This window comes from Zalophus californianus, chromosome X, assembly GCF_009762305.2.
Source record: "Zalophus californianus isolate mZalCal1 chromosome X, mZalCal1.pri.v2, whole genome shotgun sequence".
NCBI classification, from domain to species: Eukaryota; Metazoa; Chordata; class Mammalia; order Carnivora; family Otariidae; genus Zalophus; species Zalophus californianus.
The window spans coordinates 86318930-86340316 of NC_045612.1; the positions used below are offsets into that span (position 1 = coordinate 86318930).

Here is a 21387-nt window from a genome sequence, read left to right on the forward strand (position 1 = left end):
TGCGACTAAGAAAAATAAAGTAAAACAATTCAAAACCATTGCTGTAAAAACCCTTTAAGCAGCCAGGCTCTTAACACGTTGAGATGTCAAAGAATTTATAACTATGGGCACATGGCAGTTTTATCACTGAGTTGCCCATGACCCTACTTTACACCTTCCTCCCGAATTTACCCTGTGTTTTCTTGCCTTTAATTTGAAGTACAGGTGACATACAATACTACCTTAGTTTCAGGTGTATGACATAGTGATTCAACATTCATATACATTACAAAATGCTCACCATGATAAGTGTAGTCACCATCTGTCACCATACGTTATTACAATGCTATTGACTACACTCCCTATGCTGTACTTTATGTCCCTGTGACTTATTTATTTTGTAACTGGAAATTTGTGCCTTTTAATCCCCTTCACCTATTTTGCCCTTCCCTCCACCCCCTCCCCTCACTAGTTTGTTCTCCATATTTATGAATCTGTTTCTGTTTTTTTTTTAATTTCATTTATTTATCTGAGAGAGAGAGAGAGCGAGCGAGCACAAGCTGGGGAAGCGGCAGATGGAGAAGCAGGCTCCCCACTGAGCAGGGAGCCCAATGCGGGGCTTGATCCCAGGACCCTGGGATCATGACTTAAGCCAAAGGCAGAAGCTTAACTGACTGAGCCACCCAGGTGCCCCCCGTTTTGTTTTTTTAGATCCCACAGAGAAGTGAAATAATACAGTATTTGTCTTTCTCTGACTTATTTCACTTAATATAATATCGTATAGGTCCATCCATGTTGTCACAAATGTAAGATTTTATTCTTTTTTATGGCTAAGTAATATTCGTGTGTGTGTGTGTGTGTGTGTGTGTGTGTGTGTGTGTGTGTGTGTATACACCGCATCTTCTTTATTTATTTATCCATCAGTGGACACTTAGGTTGCTGATTCTGTGCTTCTAAATCTCTACCCTGTGCCCCCGTCAAGTGTTTACCCAGTGTCCGAGCTTCTTCATATAGAGGGCCAGGAGGAAGGAGCCAGCAGCTAGTTTGGAAGCCCTCTCCTGGACATAGTCGTATTCCTGCAGAGTCATCTCACAGATGAAGCGGGACAAAGTCAGTGTCTTCATGTTGGCACGGAGACACTAAGGGTGGCAAGAAGACTGGCTCAGCAATCAATTCAGAAAAGCAGCACCTAGCAGAAGACCCACTGTACCCACTCTCTCCAGTTATCCCACTTCAGGCCTAAATGGCTCTCTGTCTGAACAATTTACCTCTCTTGCTACTATGACTCACACTAAGGACCCTACCCCCAAAAGCACAGAATCTTTCAGGCAGGGATTCTGAAATCGGCCAGTGGGATTTGCTACCTTTAGAGTTTTTAACCAAATTATCAAGTATCCTTGTGGCACCCTCCCTCACATCCCCTTTCTTTGCAAGTTATCCTTTGAAGAGCCAAAATTCTCTAACTTTGCACCTGGCTCCACCCTAGAAATATTCCATGCTCCAAAAGAATTTCCCTTTTCTTGTTTGAATCTTTTTTAAAAATTATAACCTATAACACACACATAGAGGAAAGTGCACAGGTGTACTTGTAGAATACTATAAATAATTATAAAGTGACCTCCCCTGTAACCAACAGTCAGATGATGGAAGAAAAGTTTACCAGCATTTCCCCCCAACTTCCCACGTGTCCCTTCCTGATCAAAGACTCTTCTTCCCCTCCCTTAGACTGCCTTCACCTCAAAACATAAAGGTACACCAGGAAAGTCTTCAATTCTGTTCCCCCCCCAACACTTGATAAAGGTGGTCAGTCTAGGAGGGTGGACTGAAGAAGAAATTCCCCTGTCCCCCGCTGCCCCTTTCCCTTTCCCTACCATTCAAGCAGCCACTCTGGGTATGGAGGGGACTAACCCAGTAGTGGGAGAATGAGGATGTGCCTCCTCCCTCTTACCCTAGCATATCTGCGCAGGAAATGATAGGCGATGGGAATGTTGATATCAAATTTGAGAGTTTGCAGGATGCTGATTTCCATGGTGAGCATCTCATCTCGCTGATAAATATCATCACAGATGTACAGGAAGTCATCCACACAAGGTGGGTAGGACTCCTACAGGTGGAGAGGAGAGATAGTCACAAACAGGCAAAGAGAGCCCACTCCTCTCTGCTTTGGGATAAAAGGCAGTGGGGGAGAGAAGTGAAAGATAGGGGGCAATAACGTTTCCCAGCATAAACCTTCAAGGTCACTCTGAGAGCAACCTTCTGGTTGATTTGAGTGGTCCATCTGAAAAACAAAATCAGAGACACAGGAGACATCTGCCCCAAAACTGCACCACTGGAGAGAGAATCAGGCCTTGTGGGGTAGATTCTTACACTATTCGGAGTGGCATAATATGGCACAGGAACCAGTAGCAATGATCTTTTATTTTTTTAAACATTTAATTTATTTATTTGAGAGAGAGAGAGAGAGCACAAGCAGGGGGGAGTAGTAGAGGGAGAGGGAGAAGCAGAATCCCTGCTGAGCAGGGAGCCCGACGTGGAACTCGATCCCAAAACCTTAGGATCATGACCTGAGCCGAAGGCAGATGCTTAACCGACTGAGCCACCCAGGTGCCCAATGATCTCTCTTTTAATGAGTGAAAGCCTAGAATGAGAAATCTAAGACCTGCTCTGGGGGAAGGGAGGAAAGAAGACCACAGAAAGTAGAGCTAGAGATGGAAAATAAGCTGGCACGTTGTTTCCCAGTCTAAGAAATGAACAGGGATGTTCGGGAGGGGGCCCTACTGGGGTAGCAGGCAGTAAGAGACAGGCAGACTGGCACAGAGAGAGCCCAAGCAGAGACTGAGGACTGCAGAGAGTGGGAGGATATGCTCAGGAGCTAGACAAGAGGAGATCCAGACCCGGCCAAGGGTGAGAAGGACCCCTAACCAGGAAGCACCTTAACATGTCCTGTCCTCTGCAGGGTGAACCTTGGTTTTGGGGAGAGGACTAGGAAGCAGGAAGACCCCAAATCTTTTATCCAGCTGCATCTAACTGCCCACCCCACCGTTCTTCCCACACCTTTCTCTTTCTATTTTGAGATCTCAGACTAGACCAACCCTCTAGTTTTGCAGACAAGGAAATTGAGGCACAGAAAGAGGAAGCAAATTACTCAAGCTCACACAGCAACCTAGCAGAAATACCAGGCCAAGAAACTCTCCCCTCCTTTGCCCTGCTCACCAGTGGTTCCTTCCTTTCTTCTCTCCTCAGACCATCTCCACATCTCCCCTTGCAAAAGTCTTTCTGTACTTCTCAATCCTGTGAGGGAAAGACACCCCTTCTCCAAAAGACATAGTGGGGGCCCTTCATCCTGATAACCAGAACAGGGTTCTGGTACTCTTGGTTCCCAGACTTGCTTAGAAGTGCCTCTTTGTACTCTGCTCCTCATTCTGCTGTTGGCCAGGGACCCCCAGCTTCTTTTTAACCCTCCTGAGGCTGAGGCATGGAGGACTTAGGACCTTGTGCTAAGCCACAAGGATAGCCCTAGGTAGGAGGAGGAAAGAGGAGGGAGAGGAGGGAGGGGCAGAGGGAAGGAGAGCAAAGAATGAACTAGGGAGTGCCTGATCAGGGAAGGAAACGAGCCAGAGAGGGAAGCAGCAAAGGAGGGAGCAAGGGGGAGAATGAGAGAAGAGGAAGGGAGAAAGGGAAGGAGGAGGCAAAAGAGGAAGGAAGGGACAGAGGAAGGAGGGAGGAAGTGAGTCAGGGAAGGTGTAGGAGGAAGAGAGAGAAAGAGAGAAAGAGGATAGAAATGAGCAAGTGATAGTGGGTGGGAGGAAATGAACACTGGAGAGGAGAGGCAGTAATCAAGAGGGGGAGTTTGGAGGGAGCAGACTGTGAGCGGGGAGCAAGCGAACCAGGGAGCAAGTGAGTAGGGAAGTAAGTGAACCAGAGAGGGAAATAGTGAGGAAAGGAGCCAGGGTGGGAGGGGGAAGAGAGAGAAGACGCAAGGGAAAAAGGAGATAAGAGAAAGAAGGTGGAAGGTGGCTAGAATTAAGAGGGAGTCATAGTGCCAGGGTGCCAGGAAGCAAGAGTGGGAGGTAGAGAGGGAAGGAGCACATGAAGAAGGGAGAGAAGGAATGAACAGAAAAGGGAGGAGGGAGGGGATGGAAGAGGGAGGGAGTGCAGCATGAAAGGAATGAGGTGGGGAGTGAGGAGGGATGGGACAGAGGGAAGAGAGCAAAGAGAGGGAAGAAAGGAGTAAGGGAGGGAGGGAAGCTGGGAGGGAAGAGGATGGAATGGGACAGAGGGTGGGAGGGAGGTGGTGGCAGGAAAGGAGACACAGAAGGAGGGATGGATAGAATAAGGGTGAGGGGGGGGAGAAAGGGAACCAGGGAGGGAGGGAGGGAAAGAGTGACACAGGGAGGAAACCCAGTTTGTAGTGAATGAGCGCACCAGGCAAGGATGGAAGAATGGAGGGAGGGATGAGGGAGGGACTGAGGGAAGGCTGGTAAAAGGAAGGGAGTCAGGGAGCAAGGGGAAAGTGAAGCAAGGAGGGACGTGAAGCAAGAGCTGCAAGAAAGGGAGGCAAGTAAGAAGCAAGAGAGGGAGGACTGGAATGGGGGAGGGACGTAAGGATCTAGGGAGGGAGGGAGGGAGTCAGGAGGGAGGGAGGCAAGAAGCAAGTTAAGGATAAAGCTGCGGAAGGAGCAAGTGAAGGAGCACAGAAACAAACTCACAATTCTAGAGCTCTTTGAATTCAGTACAAGTTGCTACCTCTCTGCTTCTAAACCCTAAGGCTTCACACAAGTAGCCTATCATGGAAAAAATCACAGTTGAACAAGATCATTTAGCATCTGAGGGAGAGGAAAGAATCAGAGAAATTAGATGGCTTCTGGTTAGGAAAGAAAGGCCAGCAGGGCGCCTGGGCGGCTCAGTCATTTAAGCGTCCAACTCTTGATTTCAGCTCAGGTCATGATCTCAGGGTCCGGGGATCGAGCCCCACTCAGCAGGGACACTGCTTCGGGATTCTTGCTCTCCCTCCCTCCATGCTCTCTCTCTCTCTAAGGTGAATGGATAATTTCTTCAAAAAAAAAAGAAAGGAAGAAAGGCCAGCGACTTGCTTTTACAATGCTACTTCAAAAATAACTATTTCACCTGGACTCACTACCATCCGTACCAGGCCATGTTTTCTTAAATGTCTCCAGCACCCAGGTTTGGAATTGCCTTCTTATCTATGCAGTTCAAGATCCCACTAGATAGAGATGAAGTTGGTGGAAGAAGAAAAGAGTGCGGGGTAGATGGAGAATTATGGATCAGAAGGAAGACTAACAAAGAACAATGTATTTAACTAGGCATATGCCCACATACACCTATCTTCAAAGAAGAAATGAAAGAACCCTGTGGATGCCAGGAAACAAATATACCACCACTGCCACCCAACACCAGTGTCCCTGCTAGGAAAGACCGACCAAAAACAGGTAGGAAATATTACTTGTGTGTGTATGTATGTAATTATACATGCACACACACACACACACACACACACACACACACAGTTGCACATACATGCAAATGTAAGTGCATGTATATGTGCGTGTGTATATACGTGTAGATGATACATACACATATACATACATATATGCACATATAGGCATACAAATACATATATATCAGACTTGGGTAGAAACTTGATTAATTTTCTCCAGGCTCTCTGAACTCAAGCTCACCTCAAATTTTGCTGCAATCAGAAATGCAGTGGAACCAAGGAGTTGTAGCTTGTCCCTCTTGCATACTACCTCCATAAGGTAATGATCCACCAGTTTCACTGCCAAGTACAGGGTCTCGTGACTCATCTCAAAGGTCATCTGGAGGAATACACAAACACGAATGTATCATATTTTCCCACCCCAAGGCCACATCCAGTAGATCTAACTACATGGTCTGTGGCATTGAGGACAGTGGAACTACCAGACCTGGCCCACTGAGACTCAGCTATGAATGTGGGAACTGCTTCAGCTGGGTGCCTAGATCTAGATCTCCTGTGCCTTTGAGGACCCTGGCATTATCCATCCCTACATATTTAGGTAAATGACCAGTCTTATAAACCAGAGAGAGATGAGGCGCCTGGGTGGCTCAGTCGGTTGGGCGTCTGCTTTCGGCTCAGGTCATGATCCCAGCATCCTGGGATGGAGCCCCGTTTTGGGCTCCTTGCCCAGCGGGGAGTCTGCTTCTCCCTCTCTCCTGCCCATGCGCACTCTCTCTCTCTCAAATAGTCTTTTTAAAAGGTCAGAGAGAGATGCTCTGCCTTCTCTATGAGCACCTTGAGTAAACACACCCTCTCCCCTTGATCTCCAGGACTTAGATTCTTGCTTTCCCCATTTGCTACTACATTATACAGTGAACCCCCCCAAAGAGATCATGTTCCTTTACCTCTAAAATACAGAGACCCGTTTATTAGTATATTCATTCATTAGTGTCTCTTCCCAATTAGATATGCTATTAGAATATATGGATTGGAAGAAAGTACCAATTAGCACCATTTGGAAGTGAGCTGAGGGACTGGAGAAGCCAGAATGAGATTAAAGCATTAGTAGCATAATCCTCTTTCCCTTTGTTTCTCTTATCTATCCTTGCTTTGCCTTCACCAACTCCAAGGAACCATCTCCTATAACTCTAGACCCAGTGTTAATTCTGGCCCATATGGCATCTTTATGCAAATTAGGGGGGGAAAGTGACGTCTTCGGGTGAATGCAGCCCTGCAGGCACACATCTTATCAAGTAAACAATACCTTTATATGAATTAGCAAAAGGTACCCCTGCCTCAAGGCAGAGCAGCTCCACAGCCAGAATGCAGAGCTTGACAAACAGTATGAGCTGGATTCCATCGCCCACTTTTGTCTTGCCTAGGAACCTTGTGTAGGCACAATCTGCACTACACACAGGCGTCCTACCCAAACCTCAGTGATGCTTCTTCCTCTCTACCCCTTAAATTCTTAGATTCAAGAACAATAAAATCTACACTAATCCAACACCTCAACCAATGCAGGAATCTTCTCTTTAATGTCTCCACCAAATAATTGTTCAGTTCCTGCTATAGAACTCCAAATACAGCCTGATCTCTCTTTGAATGGTTTTAATGGAAAATTTTTCCTTATACTGAGTAGAAATCGCCTTCCTGGTAAAATTCGCTTACTTCATTGGGCCTCCTTTTATGTAGGCTCCTCTTATTGACCAAAGCCTAGATGTCCAAAAAGTAGGCCAATAAGAAGCACTGGAGAAATGGCTGATTATCAGAAAATGGTTGAATACATCAGTCAGCAATAGATGTATTAAATTTTTGAATAACAGAAATACCAAGAAGCCGTTCTTACTGTTCCTGGGATATGGCCTTGGATTTTCTCAGCAATCCATCCTTATCAGTTTCCTATTGCAATGTAATAAATTACCACACAGTTAGTGGCTTAAAACAACACAAATTCATTATCACAGATCTCGAAGTCAAAAGTGCAAAATGGGACTCACTGGGCTAAAAAAAAAAAAAATCAAGGTGTTAACAGGGCTGTGTTTCTTTCTAGAGGTTCTAGCAGAAAACCCTTCTTCTAACTTCTACAAGCTGCCCACATTCCTTGGTTTGTGGTCCCTTCCATCCTCAAGGCCAGCAATGGTCAGCAGAGTCTTTCTCACACTGCATTACTCTCTGCCTCCCTCTTCCACATTTAAGAACCCTTGTGATTACACTGGGTCCACTTGGATAATCCAGGATAGTCACTGTATCTTAAATTTGGCTGACTGCAATCTTAATTCCATATTCTATTTTAATTTCCCTTTGACACGTGAAGTAACTTATTCATAGGTTCCGGGAATTAGGATGTGAACATTTTATTCTGCCTACCACAGAGGAATGTCGTAAGAAAGAGGTGGAGAGAGTTCATGCAGATGAATGACTACCACCATAAGTATCAAGAAACTGAGGTCAAATAATTACCAAAAAAAAGACAGTAAGAATGGAATGTAGCAGTTCTCTGAGGATGACACCTCTATGAGTAAATGACAAAGCCAATGCTTGCATAGCTTCTTTCCAGTACATCTCATAGGCACTTGGCCACCCATGTAACATGTTGTTAAGAAATGGTTAACATCTAACGTGTGGGTAATATCTGAATGAATGGTTGAAATTCGGAGTCAATAAATATTTGAATCAGCAGCAGGGTCAGTGATAGCAATCTTCCTTCTTTGAATATAAGACAGTACTCTTCTAACATAATTCTACCACTTGGGACTACAGAGAGCAAGTCTAATTGTTCTCGTGACAGCCCTTCAGCTACTGAAGACAGTTACCATGTCTCCTACAAATTTCCATTCTAGACCAAATAACTTGACTTCCTGTAACTATTATTCACATGATACAGTTTTCTGTCCCCTCAGCATCAGGCTCCACATAAGGAGCCTGACTTTGTGCCAGTTAGAGAAAAGTGGCAGTGCTCTAGATAATTCAAGCAGCTACAACAAACAAAGAAGCCTTTCAGCACTGTAGCAAGAGTCTCTCCCTCACAACTGCCCTTGGCCAGCACACCCTTCTAATTCTTCATAAATGATTATGCTCCTTAACTGGGGATGGGTAAGAAGGAACAAAAGGGAAGTAATAAATAAATAAATAACTACAGAAATTATAAAGAGTACTCTCAGTCTCAAAGGAGGAAATAAATTTGACAAAATTTATCTCAAATTCCAAAACTCAAAGACCATCTTCTGCAAAGATGAATAAATGGGAGAAAATTACCCATTTATATGAAAAATAACAAGTAATTTTTCAAGGAGAAATGTCCTGACAAACCAGAGCCAAGTGTCTACTTATGAAAGCTTTTCACTTCAAAGAACTGAAATAAACTTAAAAAGTATACTCTCCACAAGAGCTGAGAGAACACTGAATCTATGAAAAGAGAACACTCTGAGATCCAGAAAGACTGGTTTCTGATGAAAAAGCAATTACTTAATTAAAAAATGTAATAGGGGAAGTGAATAGTACATTCAGTTATGACAAAAATCAAATAAATGATTTCAAAGGCTGCTTTAAGAAATTCTCCCAGAACTGAGAGGTAAGAGAGAGCTGAAGATAATGAATGAAAACCTGAGACACAAAAATTCTGGAGATACACATACACACACACACACACACAAAATGAGATAAGAGGCCAAAGAGAGATAATGATAAAAATTTCAGACTAAAAGAACTCACAATATACTGGACAAAATTAAGGAAAACATATCTACATCTAGAAATGTCAAAAATAATTATTTGTAGGGAAGGTAATAAACAATAATAATATGGATCTAAAAGTCTCAGTTATCTTGACTAAAAATAGAAGGAGAAATAAACTAAAAGTGTGCAAATTACCTCATCATACTCCAGAGGCAATTAATAGATCAGGTTCACTAGAGAGGCTGATTAAATAATGGGCTATATCCATCTAATAGAATATTATGCAACACTTTAAAAGAATAAGGTAGATCTATAATTATATGGAAAGATTACTAAGACATTCTTAAAAGAGCAAGATGCAATGTGTACAGCATGACCTATTCATATAACAAAAATATCATAAAACCCACACTCATTAAAAAGCTGCATTTTTATGTGTAAATATGCCTATATGTGTGTACATTCATGCATTACTCATAAAATTTAAGATTTTTTAAAATTTTATTTTATTATGTTATGTTAGTCACCATACAATACATCATTTGTTCTTGATGTGGTGATCCATGATTCATTGTTTTCGTATAACACGCACAGCTCCATGCAGTATGTGCCCTCCTTAATACCCATCACCAGGCTAACCCATCCCTCCACCCACCCACCCAAAACCCTCAGTTTATTTCTCGGATTTTTAAAGAAAGGATAGTCAAAACTTAATAAAAGTGATAACATACACATAAAAGGATCTGGAAGGATACACACTAAATTATTTATAGTTGTTACCTCTGAGGAATAAGAAGAAAACAGTTGATTTTATTCATATACATATACACAAATATATATGAATACATACACACCTTATAAATATATATTAATTGATAGTTTAAAAAATTGTATGGGGCAGAGGATTTAAGGTGAGATGGAGGGAGTGAAGAAATGCCAGGAGAAATAAACTAAACAATGATTGTGGATGGTTACCACACTGCCCTTAGACTTTGATAAGTTAAGCAGAAAAATAAATTAGCATATAAATTATATAATTATTAAGTCAAAATTAATTGATATAATGATCTTTGTATTCTAGAGAATACCTGTTTTCTACAAACATCAGTGAATCATTTATAAAAACCCATTATATCTGAAGCGATGAAGAAAATCTCATTAACTTAAGAAAAACAAAAATTATCATGCAGGTCACATTCTCAACACACAGTACAATAAATCTAGAAATTGGCAATAAAAGGATAAACCAAACTAAAGAAAAGAAAAGCATCTGAAAAAAATGGTAAGCACTATTCTTAAAGAAAAAACAAAACCTAGGTCAATAAGGAAATAAAATTTGCAATCACAGATTATTGAGGAAAAAAACAAGATAGCTACAACACTATCTTTCAAAATTAATGGGATGTAATCAGAACTGTTACTTAGAAGAAAATGTATACCTTTAAAGCTTTTATTATGAAGTCAGAAATAATTAAAATAGACTAAGCACGCATTTTAAGAAGCTAGGGAAGACAACAGAATAAACCTTAATAAACTGAGTAAGATAACAAATATTAAAGCAGATGTCAATAATTTTTTTAAAAAAGAAAAACTATATAAATATATCCATGAGCTGGTTCTTTGACCAGAAAACTGAATGAAACTCTTGCAAGGAACACTGAAGACAGCATGCACATGTATGCACACACATGAAAGCAAGCTAACACATCACACGCATTTTAAATGAAAAAATAAATAATTACAAAGAATTATAAAAGAATACCATGTATAGTCTATGACAGTAACTGTGAAAAACCTACAAAATGAATGAATTTTAAATACAATATAAACCACAAAAATGACTCAAGAAGAATAATAAATCCTTGGTAGGTCAATAATCATCAATGTTACTAGAGTTATCAAAGAATGACACACATAAATGGCACCATGCATCAATATGTTCATGGGCCAGTTCACCAAGGAAAATAATTCCTGTGTTAAACTTAGTACTATAGGAAAATTTTTCTAGTTATGTTAGGCTAGAACAGTCCTAGTACCACAACTTAATAAAGACAGCACCAAAAACTTACAAAGGAATCTTATTTGTGAATATAGAAGCAAAAATTCTAAATAAAGTATAAGCAATCAAATCCAAGAGTAAATTAAATAAACCAAGACTAAGTTCAGCAAAGTAGATGAATACAAAATAAGTACAGAGTATGGTGACTAACATAGCATAATAAAATTTAAAAAAGTAGAGAAAACTATTGATTGCTTTCTCAATATATGAATAAATTTAAGAATTAAAGAAAAAAGGATAATATTCATAACATTAAAAAAAATTCCTCAATACCCAAGAAAAACCTTTCAAGTCAGCGAGCCCAATATGAAGAGAATCTTTTAAAACTTAAAATTACAAAAGAAGATCTGTGAATTCTCCCTGAATTAATCCCAACAGGTTATTTTTGAAAAGTTGACAAAACTATTCTACCGCTCACCTGGAAGAACTACTGTGTGAGAACCATGAATATTTTGTAAAATAAGTAAAGAGGCAATAAATGTGTTACAAACCACAATAAAAACAGCATACTACTGATATTAGAATAGACAAATGTACTAAAGAACAGAATTGGAAAGACCATAAACAAACCCAAGTATATGTGATTAAAGATTAAGAGGGACAAACTTCCAGTTATAAAACAAGTAAGTCACACAGGTAAGAAGTACAGCATAGGGAATACAGTCAATAATATTGTAATAATGCTGTATGGCAACAGATGGTAACTACACTTATTGTGGTGAGCATGGAATAATGTACAGAACTGCTGAATCACTATGTTGTACATCTGAAACTAATATAACACTGTATGCCATCTATACTACAATAATAAAACAATATGTCAATTCAAACCAGTGGACAATGAAAACCAATAAATGGTATTAGAATAACTGGATAATCACTGGGGTAAGGTGTATAGGTGCTGACACCAAAATCAAAATAAATTCCAGACAAAGATTTAAAAATGTGAACATGAAACTATAAAGGTTCTAGAAAAAATTCAGAGAAATATTTAAATTATGACTGGACAAGACTTTTCTAAACAAGAAACAAATCTTAAAACCATAAAGAGAAAAACGGATGGACCTAACTACTTAAAATGCCAATGCTACTGTACATCAACTTAAAAAAACACATTAAAATTTTTCATTTATCAGATGGCAAAAAATATAACACTCTATTTTGCTAAGATTATGAGAAAATCACTTTTCTTCAGTATAAATACAATGGGCATGATATTTCAGAATAGTGCCTGTATGTACAAAAATTCTAAATGTGCACTGCGCTTTGGTCTAATACTTCTATTCCTAGTAATTTAATACAGAAAAACAATAGTACAGTCATGAACAATGGAAGCACATGCATGTTCCCTATACGGTTATTTCTAAGAGCAAAATTCAGAAATAACTTAAATGTCCATTAATAGGGGGTTGGATAAATAATGACAGTTGAAGAACAGAATACTATGTAGTCAACATAAATGATACAGAAATATATCAATTTCACTGGAAAGATGTCACAATTACATGAACATTGTTACAAAAGAAAAAAAGCAAGTCACAAAACACTATAAAGAGGATATAACTAATCTCCAATGTGTATGTTCCTAGCAGATTTTCAAAATACACAGCAAACAATGACAAGACTGAAAAAATATAGAAATTCACAATTATAATTGAAAATTTCAGTACTCTCCTCAGCAACAGAATTAGTACACAGAAAAACAGCAAGGATAATGAAGAAACTGACAACATTAACCAACTGGATCCAACGGACATTTATCGAACACTCCATCCAACAGCAACAGAATACACATTTTCTCGAGTGCACTTGGAACATTCAATAAGACAGACCATATCTGGGTATTAACCCTTTAAATTTTTAAAGAATTACAATAATACATAGTGTTTTCTTTGACCACAATGGAATTAAACTAGCAACTGATAACCAAAAAATAATAGCAAAAACTCCAAACACTTGGATATCAAACGACAAACTTCTAAATAGTCCAAGGATCAAAGAGGCTGTCTCCCAAAATTTGTGGCATGCAGCTAAAGCAGTGCTTAGGGAGAAATGTATATCATTAAATGCTTCTATTCAAAAAGAAGAAAGGTCTTAAATCAATAACCTGAGCTTCCACCCTAAGAAACTAAAAAAGAAGAGCAAATTAAACCCAAAGCAAAAGGAAACTATAAAAATTGGAGCAGATACCGATAAAACTGAAAAGAGAAAAACAGTAAGAAAATGAATGAAATGAAAACCTGGTTCTTTGAGAAGATCAATAAAATTGATAAACTTCTGGCAAGACTGATAAAAAGAAGACACAAATTACCAAATATCAGGAATGAAAGAGTGAATAATAAGGGAATATAGGAACAACTCTATGCATATAAATTAGACTTAGATGAAATGGACCAATTCCTTGAAAACCACAAACCACAAATCAAAAGTCACCTGAAACAAAACAGGTAACTTGAATAGTCTTATAACCATTAAAGAAATTATATTCTTAGTTAAAATCCTTCAGGAAAAAGAAAAAAAAAACTTCAGGCACAAATAACTTCACTTGTAAATTCTACAGAACATTTAAAGAATAAATAACATTAATTCTACATATCTCTTCTAGAAGACAGAAGAGGGAGATATGCTCAAATTATTTTATAAAGTCAGTATCATCCTCATACCAAAACCAAAGACAGTACAAAAAAACAGAAAGAATACTACAGAGAAACACCCATCATAAACACAGATACAAAAATCCTCAACAAATTATCAGCAAATGGAAGTCCAGCAATATTTAAAAAGAATAATACACCAGGACCGAGTGGGGTTTATCCCAGGAATGAGGCTGCTTCAATATTTAAAAATCAACCAACGTAATCTACTATATTAAGTCTAAAACAAATAAAATTGTATCAACAGATGTAGAGGGGAAAAAGCATTTTACAAAATTCAACATCCATTTATGATAAACATACACCAGCAAACTAGGAATGGAAAGTAAATTTCTCAACCTGATCAAGGGTGTCTACAAAAACTCTACAGTTAAGATCATACTAATGGTGAAAGACTAACTGCTTTCTTCCTAAGATCAGGAGCAAGGCAAGGTTGTCCACTCTCACTGTTGCTATTCAACATCATAATAGAAGTACTATGCACTGCAATAAAACACAAAAATGAAAGTAAAAGCATGCCTATTGGAAAGGAAGAAATAACACTGTCCCCATTTGCAAATGGCATAATTATCTATGTAGCTAATCTCAAAAAAATCTATAAAAACAAAAGAACTCCTAAGAATTAATAAGTTTTAGCAAGGTCATAGAATACGAGGTCAATACACAAATATCAATATTTCATACTAGTAGTATACAAATGGAAAACTACATTTTTTAAAAATATCATTTACAATACATCTGAAACTAATGATGTACTATATGTTGGCTAGTTGAATTTAAATTAAGAAAAATATCATTTACAGTAGCTCCAAGAAAAGAAAATGTTTTGGTATAAATCTTACAAAACATGTACAGGATCTATATGATAAAAAGATAGAAATCAAAGAAAACCGAAATAAACGAAAGACATACCACATTCGTGGGTATGGAAGATTCAACACAGAAAAGATGTTAATTCTTTTCAAATTCACCTATAGGTGTGTGTTGATGGTCCGCAAGACCACCCCAAGGTACAATGATTCCTAGTCATAGGACTCAGCATATAGTCATACTTATGGCTATGATTTATTATAACAAAAGATAGAAAGCAAAATCAAGTAAATGAGAACATGGGCAAAACTTGCCAAAAACAAGAAACAAGCTTTCAAGAGTCTTATCCCAATAAAGTCACTCAGAATGCATTAAATTCCTCCAGGAATGAGACATGACAATACATGTAAAGTGCTGTCTACCAGGGAAACTCAGTGCCTAAGATTTTATTGGGAGCTAGTCATGTAAACACTCTCTGCCTAGCATGTACCAAAATTTCAGACTCACAAAAGGAAAGCAGGTGTTCAGAATAAACCACATTGCTTTTTTTTTAACTAACATATAACGTATTATTTGTTTCAGGGGTACAGGTCTGTGATTCATCAGTCTTACACAATTCACAGTGCTCACCACAGCACATACCCTCCCCAGTGTTCATCACTAAACCACATTGTTAATACAAAGAGTTTCGGCACAGTTATCATTAAAGGGAGGGTTTTATAGCACTGTAGGGAACTGTTTACCAGTCAACTCAGATGCCCAGACAAGGGCCAACTTTGCAAACAGGACTTTCTAAGGATAGCAGTATTTGGCCTGTTAACTCTTTTCTGCACAAGATGTAACTCAATTCCAATCAAACTCTCAGCAGGATTTTTTTGGAGATATAAACAAACTGATTCTAAAATTTATATAGAAAAGCAAATGAACTAGAATAACTAAAACAATTATGAAAAAGAAGAATGGAGCTGGACAGATCACATTACCTAGTTTTAAGACTTTCTATAAGACTACAGGAATAAAGACGGTGTGATATTGGCAAAGTGACAGACATAGAGATCAATAAAACAGGATAAAGTATAGAAATAATAATAGAAATAGACCCACACAAATAAGGTCAACAGATTTTTGGCAAAGATGCAAAAGCGATTTAGTAGGAAAAAAGTATATTTTCCCACAAATGGTGTTAGAACAAATGGAGATACATATGCAAAAAAAAAAAAAAAAAGAACTTTGACCTCAAAAACCTCATACTATACAAAAATTAACTCAAAATGGATTACAGGGGTGCCTGGGTGACTCAGATGGTTAAGCGTCTGCCTTCAGCTCAGGTCATGATCCCAGCATCCTGGGATCGAGCCCCGCATCGGGCTCCCTGCTCAGCGGGAAGCCTGCTTCTCCCTCTCCTACTCCCCCTTCTTGTGTTCCCTCTCTCTCTGTCTCTCTGTCAAATAAATAAAAAATTTTAAAAAAAACTTTAAAAAAAGATGGATTACAGATTTAATGTTAAAACTATGAAACTTTCAGATAAAATATGAGAAAAATACTCATGACCTAGGTTCAGGCAGAGAATTCTTAAAAAGCACAATCCATAACAGAAAACACTGAAAAACTAGACTATAAAAATTAAAAAACAAAAAACAAAACAAAACAAAAAAACCTTTTGCTCTGTGAAAGACCCAAATAAGAGAATAAAAAGGCTACAGACTGGTAGGATATATTTGTAAATCACATATCCAACATAGAATTTGTATCCAGAATACGTAAAGAACTCTCAATAACTTGATACAAAGAAAATACACTATATATTGGCTAACTGAACATAATACAAAAAAAAAAGAAACTACCCATTTAAGAAATGGGCAAGACTTAAGACACTTGACCAAAGAGGATATATGGATGACAAGTATGATGTTCAACATTATTAGCCCCTGAGGAAATGCAAATTAAAACTATGGTGAGACTCCTCTACCCACCTATTAGATGGCTAAAATTAAAAAATACTAATACCAAGTGCTGACAAGGATACAGAGCAACCAGAACTCTTACACACTACAGGTGGATCTCAAGGGAATTATGGTAAATGATAAAAGTCAATCTCAAAAGGTTATGTACTGTATGATTTCATTTATATATCATTTATGAAATTACAAAGATATAGATGTGAAAACAAATTAGGAGTTCCCAGGAACAGGAAGGGGAGGGGAGGAAGACGGCTGTTGCTATAAAAGGGTAACATGAGGGATCCTTGTAGTAATGGAACAGTTGTGTCTCAACTGTGGTGGTAGTGCTTACAAAATTTTTATGTTTGATAAAACTATACAGACAAAACACACACAACAAATAAATACATGTAAAATTTATGAAATTTAAATAAGGCCTGTAGACCTTAATTATGACACTAATTATAGTTATGCGAAATGTTACCATCGGGAGAAAGTAGGTGAAAGTTACACAGGACTTCCCTATACTGTTTTTTGCAACTTCTTGTGAATCTTATTTCAAAACAAATGTTAAAATTTCGTAGAACTATATACCCAAAAGTCCAATTTACCATTTAAAAATATGAAAATTAAAGTTATAAAAACACTATATATGTTTTCTAGAACTGTGATTCTCTATCAAAAGGTGTACATTAACATCATTTGTGGAGGGGCGCCTGGGTGGCTCAGATGGTTGGGCGTCTGCCTTTGGCTCGGGTCATGATCTCGGGGTCCTGGGATTGAGCCCCACATTGGGCTCCCTGCTCAGCAGGGATCCTGTTTCTCCCTCTGCCTGCCACTCCCCCTGCTTGTGCTCTCTCTCTGACAAGTAAAATCTTAAAAAAAAAAATCACTTGTGGAGCTTTATAAAAATACATGTGCCCCTTTACCCAAAAAATACAAAAACACTAATTCAAAGGGATACATGCACCCCTATGTTTACTGCAGCATTACTTACAATAGCCAAACTGTGGAAGCAGCCCAAGTGTCCATCGATAGATGAATGGATAAAGAAGATATAGTATATATAATGGAATATTATTCAGCCATACAAAAGAATGAAATCTTGCTGTTTGCAACAACATGGATGGAGCTAGAGAGTATGATGTTAAGTGAAGTAAGTCCATCAGAGAAAGACAAATACCGTATGATCTTACTCATATGAGGAATTTAAGAAACGAAACAAAAGAGTAAAGGGAAAAAAAGAGAGAAAGGCAAACCAAGAAACAGACTCTAACTATAGAGAACAAACTGATGGTTACAAGAGGGGAGGTGGGGGGGGGGATGGGTGAAATAGGTGATGGAGATTAAGGAGTATACTTACCATGATGAATAAAGTAATAAAAAATTCTTTAAAAAACAGAAAATATATATATGTGCCTGGGCCACACCCCCACAATTCTGATTTGATAGTATGGGATGGGACCTGGGCATCTGTGATTCTATGATCCATGCACTCGAGGTGCACCCCTAAAGTAGATGACCACCACTTAAAGTGGAGGAATAATATACACACACAAATATTAACTGTGGTTGTGAGTTGTGGGATCACAGGTAATTATATAATTTATTACTTTGCTATAACAAATGCGAGTTTTTGTGCAATAAAAATAACAAAAGCTTTTTTAAAAGATTCAGTTCATCATTCCAGCTAGTAGATATTTTATCTCTGATATCCATTTATTTCCTATCCCTATTCCTAGTCTCACGCCATGCAATATTTGATGAGTTTATCTTTTCTGTTCTCATTTACATCACTAATAAAAATGTTGATTAGAACAAAGTCCACTGGCAATCTTCCAGAAGTCTCCTTCTAGCTTAATAATGATCAGCAATCTTTGGGATCAGCTTTATTTACGTAAGATCTACCCAAATTCTACTCTTTCTTTTTAAAGATTTATTTATTTATTTGAGAGGGTGGGGGAAAGAGGGGCAGAGGGAAAAGGAGAGAGAGAATCTCAAGCAGACTCCCAGCTAAACGTGGAGCCCAAGGCAGGGCCTGATCTCCCCATCCTGAGATCATGACCTGATCCAAAACCAAGAGTTGGACACTCAACTGACTGAGCCACCCAGACACCCCCAAATTATACTCTTATCTAATTTATTATTATTTTCATAAGATGAGAGGCATTTTCATGCTTTATTGATATCCAAATAAATCGTGTCTACCACATTTTCCTGGTCTGTTACTTCAAAGTGACCCTGAACCACTCCTCTGGTACTGAATAAAGGATATTAAACTATATTACCTTTTATTCCTAATTATATAGTTAAGACTCTTCTGGGCATAGCCTATGCCTTATATTTTCTTGCAAACTCCATTGCAAGCCATTCAATTCCATTCATTCAACAAATATTTATTGACACTCTACTATGTGCCAGGTACTATTCTGGACTCTCCTTCCTTTGTGTAAAATGATAATTAAGTATTCATAGCACTATTCCCTCAACATCCAACCCTGGACAAATAGCTACCTGCCATGTCTGGTCCTGCCATGTCTGCCACACTGTCCCTCCTATCACCGATCTCACCCAAAGCTTGAAAGACTTTGTCACTGACCCCTATCCAAATCACTAAATAGACTTTTACAAAATTTTGAGAATGATTAAACTACCATACCGTCGTTGCCTCTTCTAGAAATAGTCTCTCCTTCCGCTGGGTTCTCACAGTATCTTATATATAACATTCTTACGGTACCTAGTATATTCTACTTTTTATTGTACTCATATCTGTCTGCATGTCTTATCTTGCCCCCTAGATCATAAGCTCCCTGAAGGCAGGAACCGTGGCTCAGCTCTGTAGACCCAGAAAATTTTTACCATGCTTGGCATCTGGTGATACTGAATGAATAATCAATAAAGAGAAGAGCAGCCCCTTAAAGCAGCAGTTGTCAGGCTTACCTGCACCTCTACCAACCAGTCCACAAGAATGGCCCTCATGCAACTGCTGATGTCAGTCTGCCTGTTCATGTATTTTTTAAGTATGAACTTTTCCTGGCAGCAATAAAAAAGAAATATTAATCCATAAACTCTTCTTATAGTTCAAAAATTGTAACTCAGGAAAAAAATACTTGCAACTAATTATCTCAGAAAAAGGAACTGTAACAACATAATTAACTTCTTCAGTTTTAACTCATTATTTTCAGCTGGTATCAGATAGGGGCCGATCAAAGTCTCCTTTTCCAGACAAGTTCTAGTTATCCTTGGGAAATGGATGCACATCATATTCAAGTGTCAGGGTGGATATGGAGGAGTCCAGGGGGAATATGGAATATGGGCAGGAACACACCTATGACTATAGATGAATATCAAAGAGGTTCTGCCCCTTCTTTGCAATTCAATCTGAAGCACAATGCCATGCTGTGCAGAGCAGTGGTTCACAAACTTTAACACATATACCACCTGGGGATCTTTAAAATTCACATTCTAATTTATAAGGTCTGGGTGGGGCTAGGTTCCTGCATTTCTAACAAGATCCCAAGTAAAACTGACACTGCTGAGCTAAGGCCCATACTTGCAGTATACCAAATTATCCCTTACTTCCTCCAAGCTACACTAGAAAAAGTGAAGGGTCTGGAGTCAGTAAATCAAATGTTATGTCTCTAAAGACAAGATATCCATCCTCCCTCTTATGCATGGCCTGCTAAAATTTTAGTTGGTAGATAATCTTGGTCCCATCTGTTCCGTTTAGAGAGAGAAAGAGAGAAGAAAATTTGGAATCAATGAATTTTAGTGGTCAAGGAGACTGGCTGATTTTAAAGGAGGAAGAAAATGTCACCAGGTTGGAGAGTGATTCTACATATGATGCCAGAAACTTGCATAGGGAAGGGAAAAGATCTCAAAGAGCAGCCACTCAGAAGAAGACTATTTTTGTGTCTGAGACTGTCTCCTCAACAATTAGAGGCACAGGCTTATGGTCTTCAAGGTAATCAGACTTTTAGCCCATATCCCAGCTCTACCATATACTAGTTGTGTGATTCTGAGCAGTTTCTCCAATCTATAAAAAGGAGATAATAATACATACCATCATGAAGTTATTGGGAGAATTAAACAAGATAATGTCTATAAACCCCTTAGTCTCAATGTCTAACTTATGGTAAGCTACCAGTTGATGTCAGTTGTTGCTATTATTTTAATCATCATCATTACCTCCCCTTTCAACTTGCATTTGAAGGACGGAATGATGAGGAAATGAGACCTAGAAATCCTTCCCCTCCAACAGCCACCTACATACCTCTCTCTCTTTCATGTAACTGAAGATATCCTTGGCATATATTGGGTTGAAAAATGGATCACTGTGGTTCTTGTCAATATCCTCCAATGGGGCTACCTGCTTGGAAATCACCAAAAAGATATTAGGAGAAAAATTCCAAGGAAGGCTTAGCACACACACATAAAGGATATACTTCTTTCTTCCCACTGTCATCTTCTGCTAAGGTTCCTCAAGCCTCATACATCCTGGGCCACAACAGAGCACCCCTTGGTCCTTCAATCCTCATACTGCCAAGTGACCATGAAATGTTTAGTCCTTCTTGTACATGCCTGCTCTGCCCTAGGAACTAGGCACCATTTTTACAGGTAAGTTCAAGACTCTCCAGGAAAAACACTCTTATTTTACTATTTCAAATTATGTCACGTATCTTCTTAAGTCACTTGTTTTGTCCCAATGCTTTGATCTAACCCAATTAATCTTCTTGGTAGCCTTTTCCTCCCTTCTACACCTCTACCCAGTTT

At 38.7% G+C, this 21387-nt stretch overlaps 1 protein-coding gene across 13 annotated transcripts in view; it reads right to left on the reverse strand.

Moving 5' to 3' along the window:
* Nucleotides 1-21387, reverse strand: part of CCNB3 (cyclin B3) — a 62014-nt gene that overhangs the window by 3381 nt on the left and 37246 nt on the right. For 11 of the 13 annotated variants that reach the window (XM_035725738.1, XM_027608982.2, XM_027608976.2 and 8 more), the window contains 5 exons: nt 20888-20986; nt 19555-19647; nt 5679-5816; nt 1928-2083; nt 969-1118 (listed from right to left, as the gene is read on the reverse strand). In XM_035725738.1, the coding sequence (XP_035581631.1) occupies nt 969-1118; nt 1928-2083; nt 5679-5816; nt 19555-19647; nt 20888-20986 (636 nt within the window). The remainder of the gene's footprint in view (nt 1-968; nt 1119-1927; nt 2084-5678; nt 5817-19554; nt 19648-20887; nt 20987-21387) is intronic. The other 2 variants (XM_027608986.2, XM_027608987.2) reach the window with 2 other exon arrangements.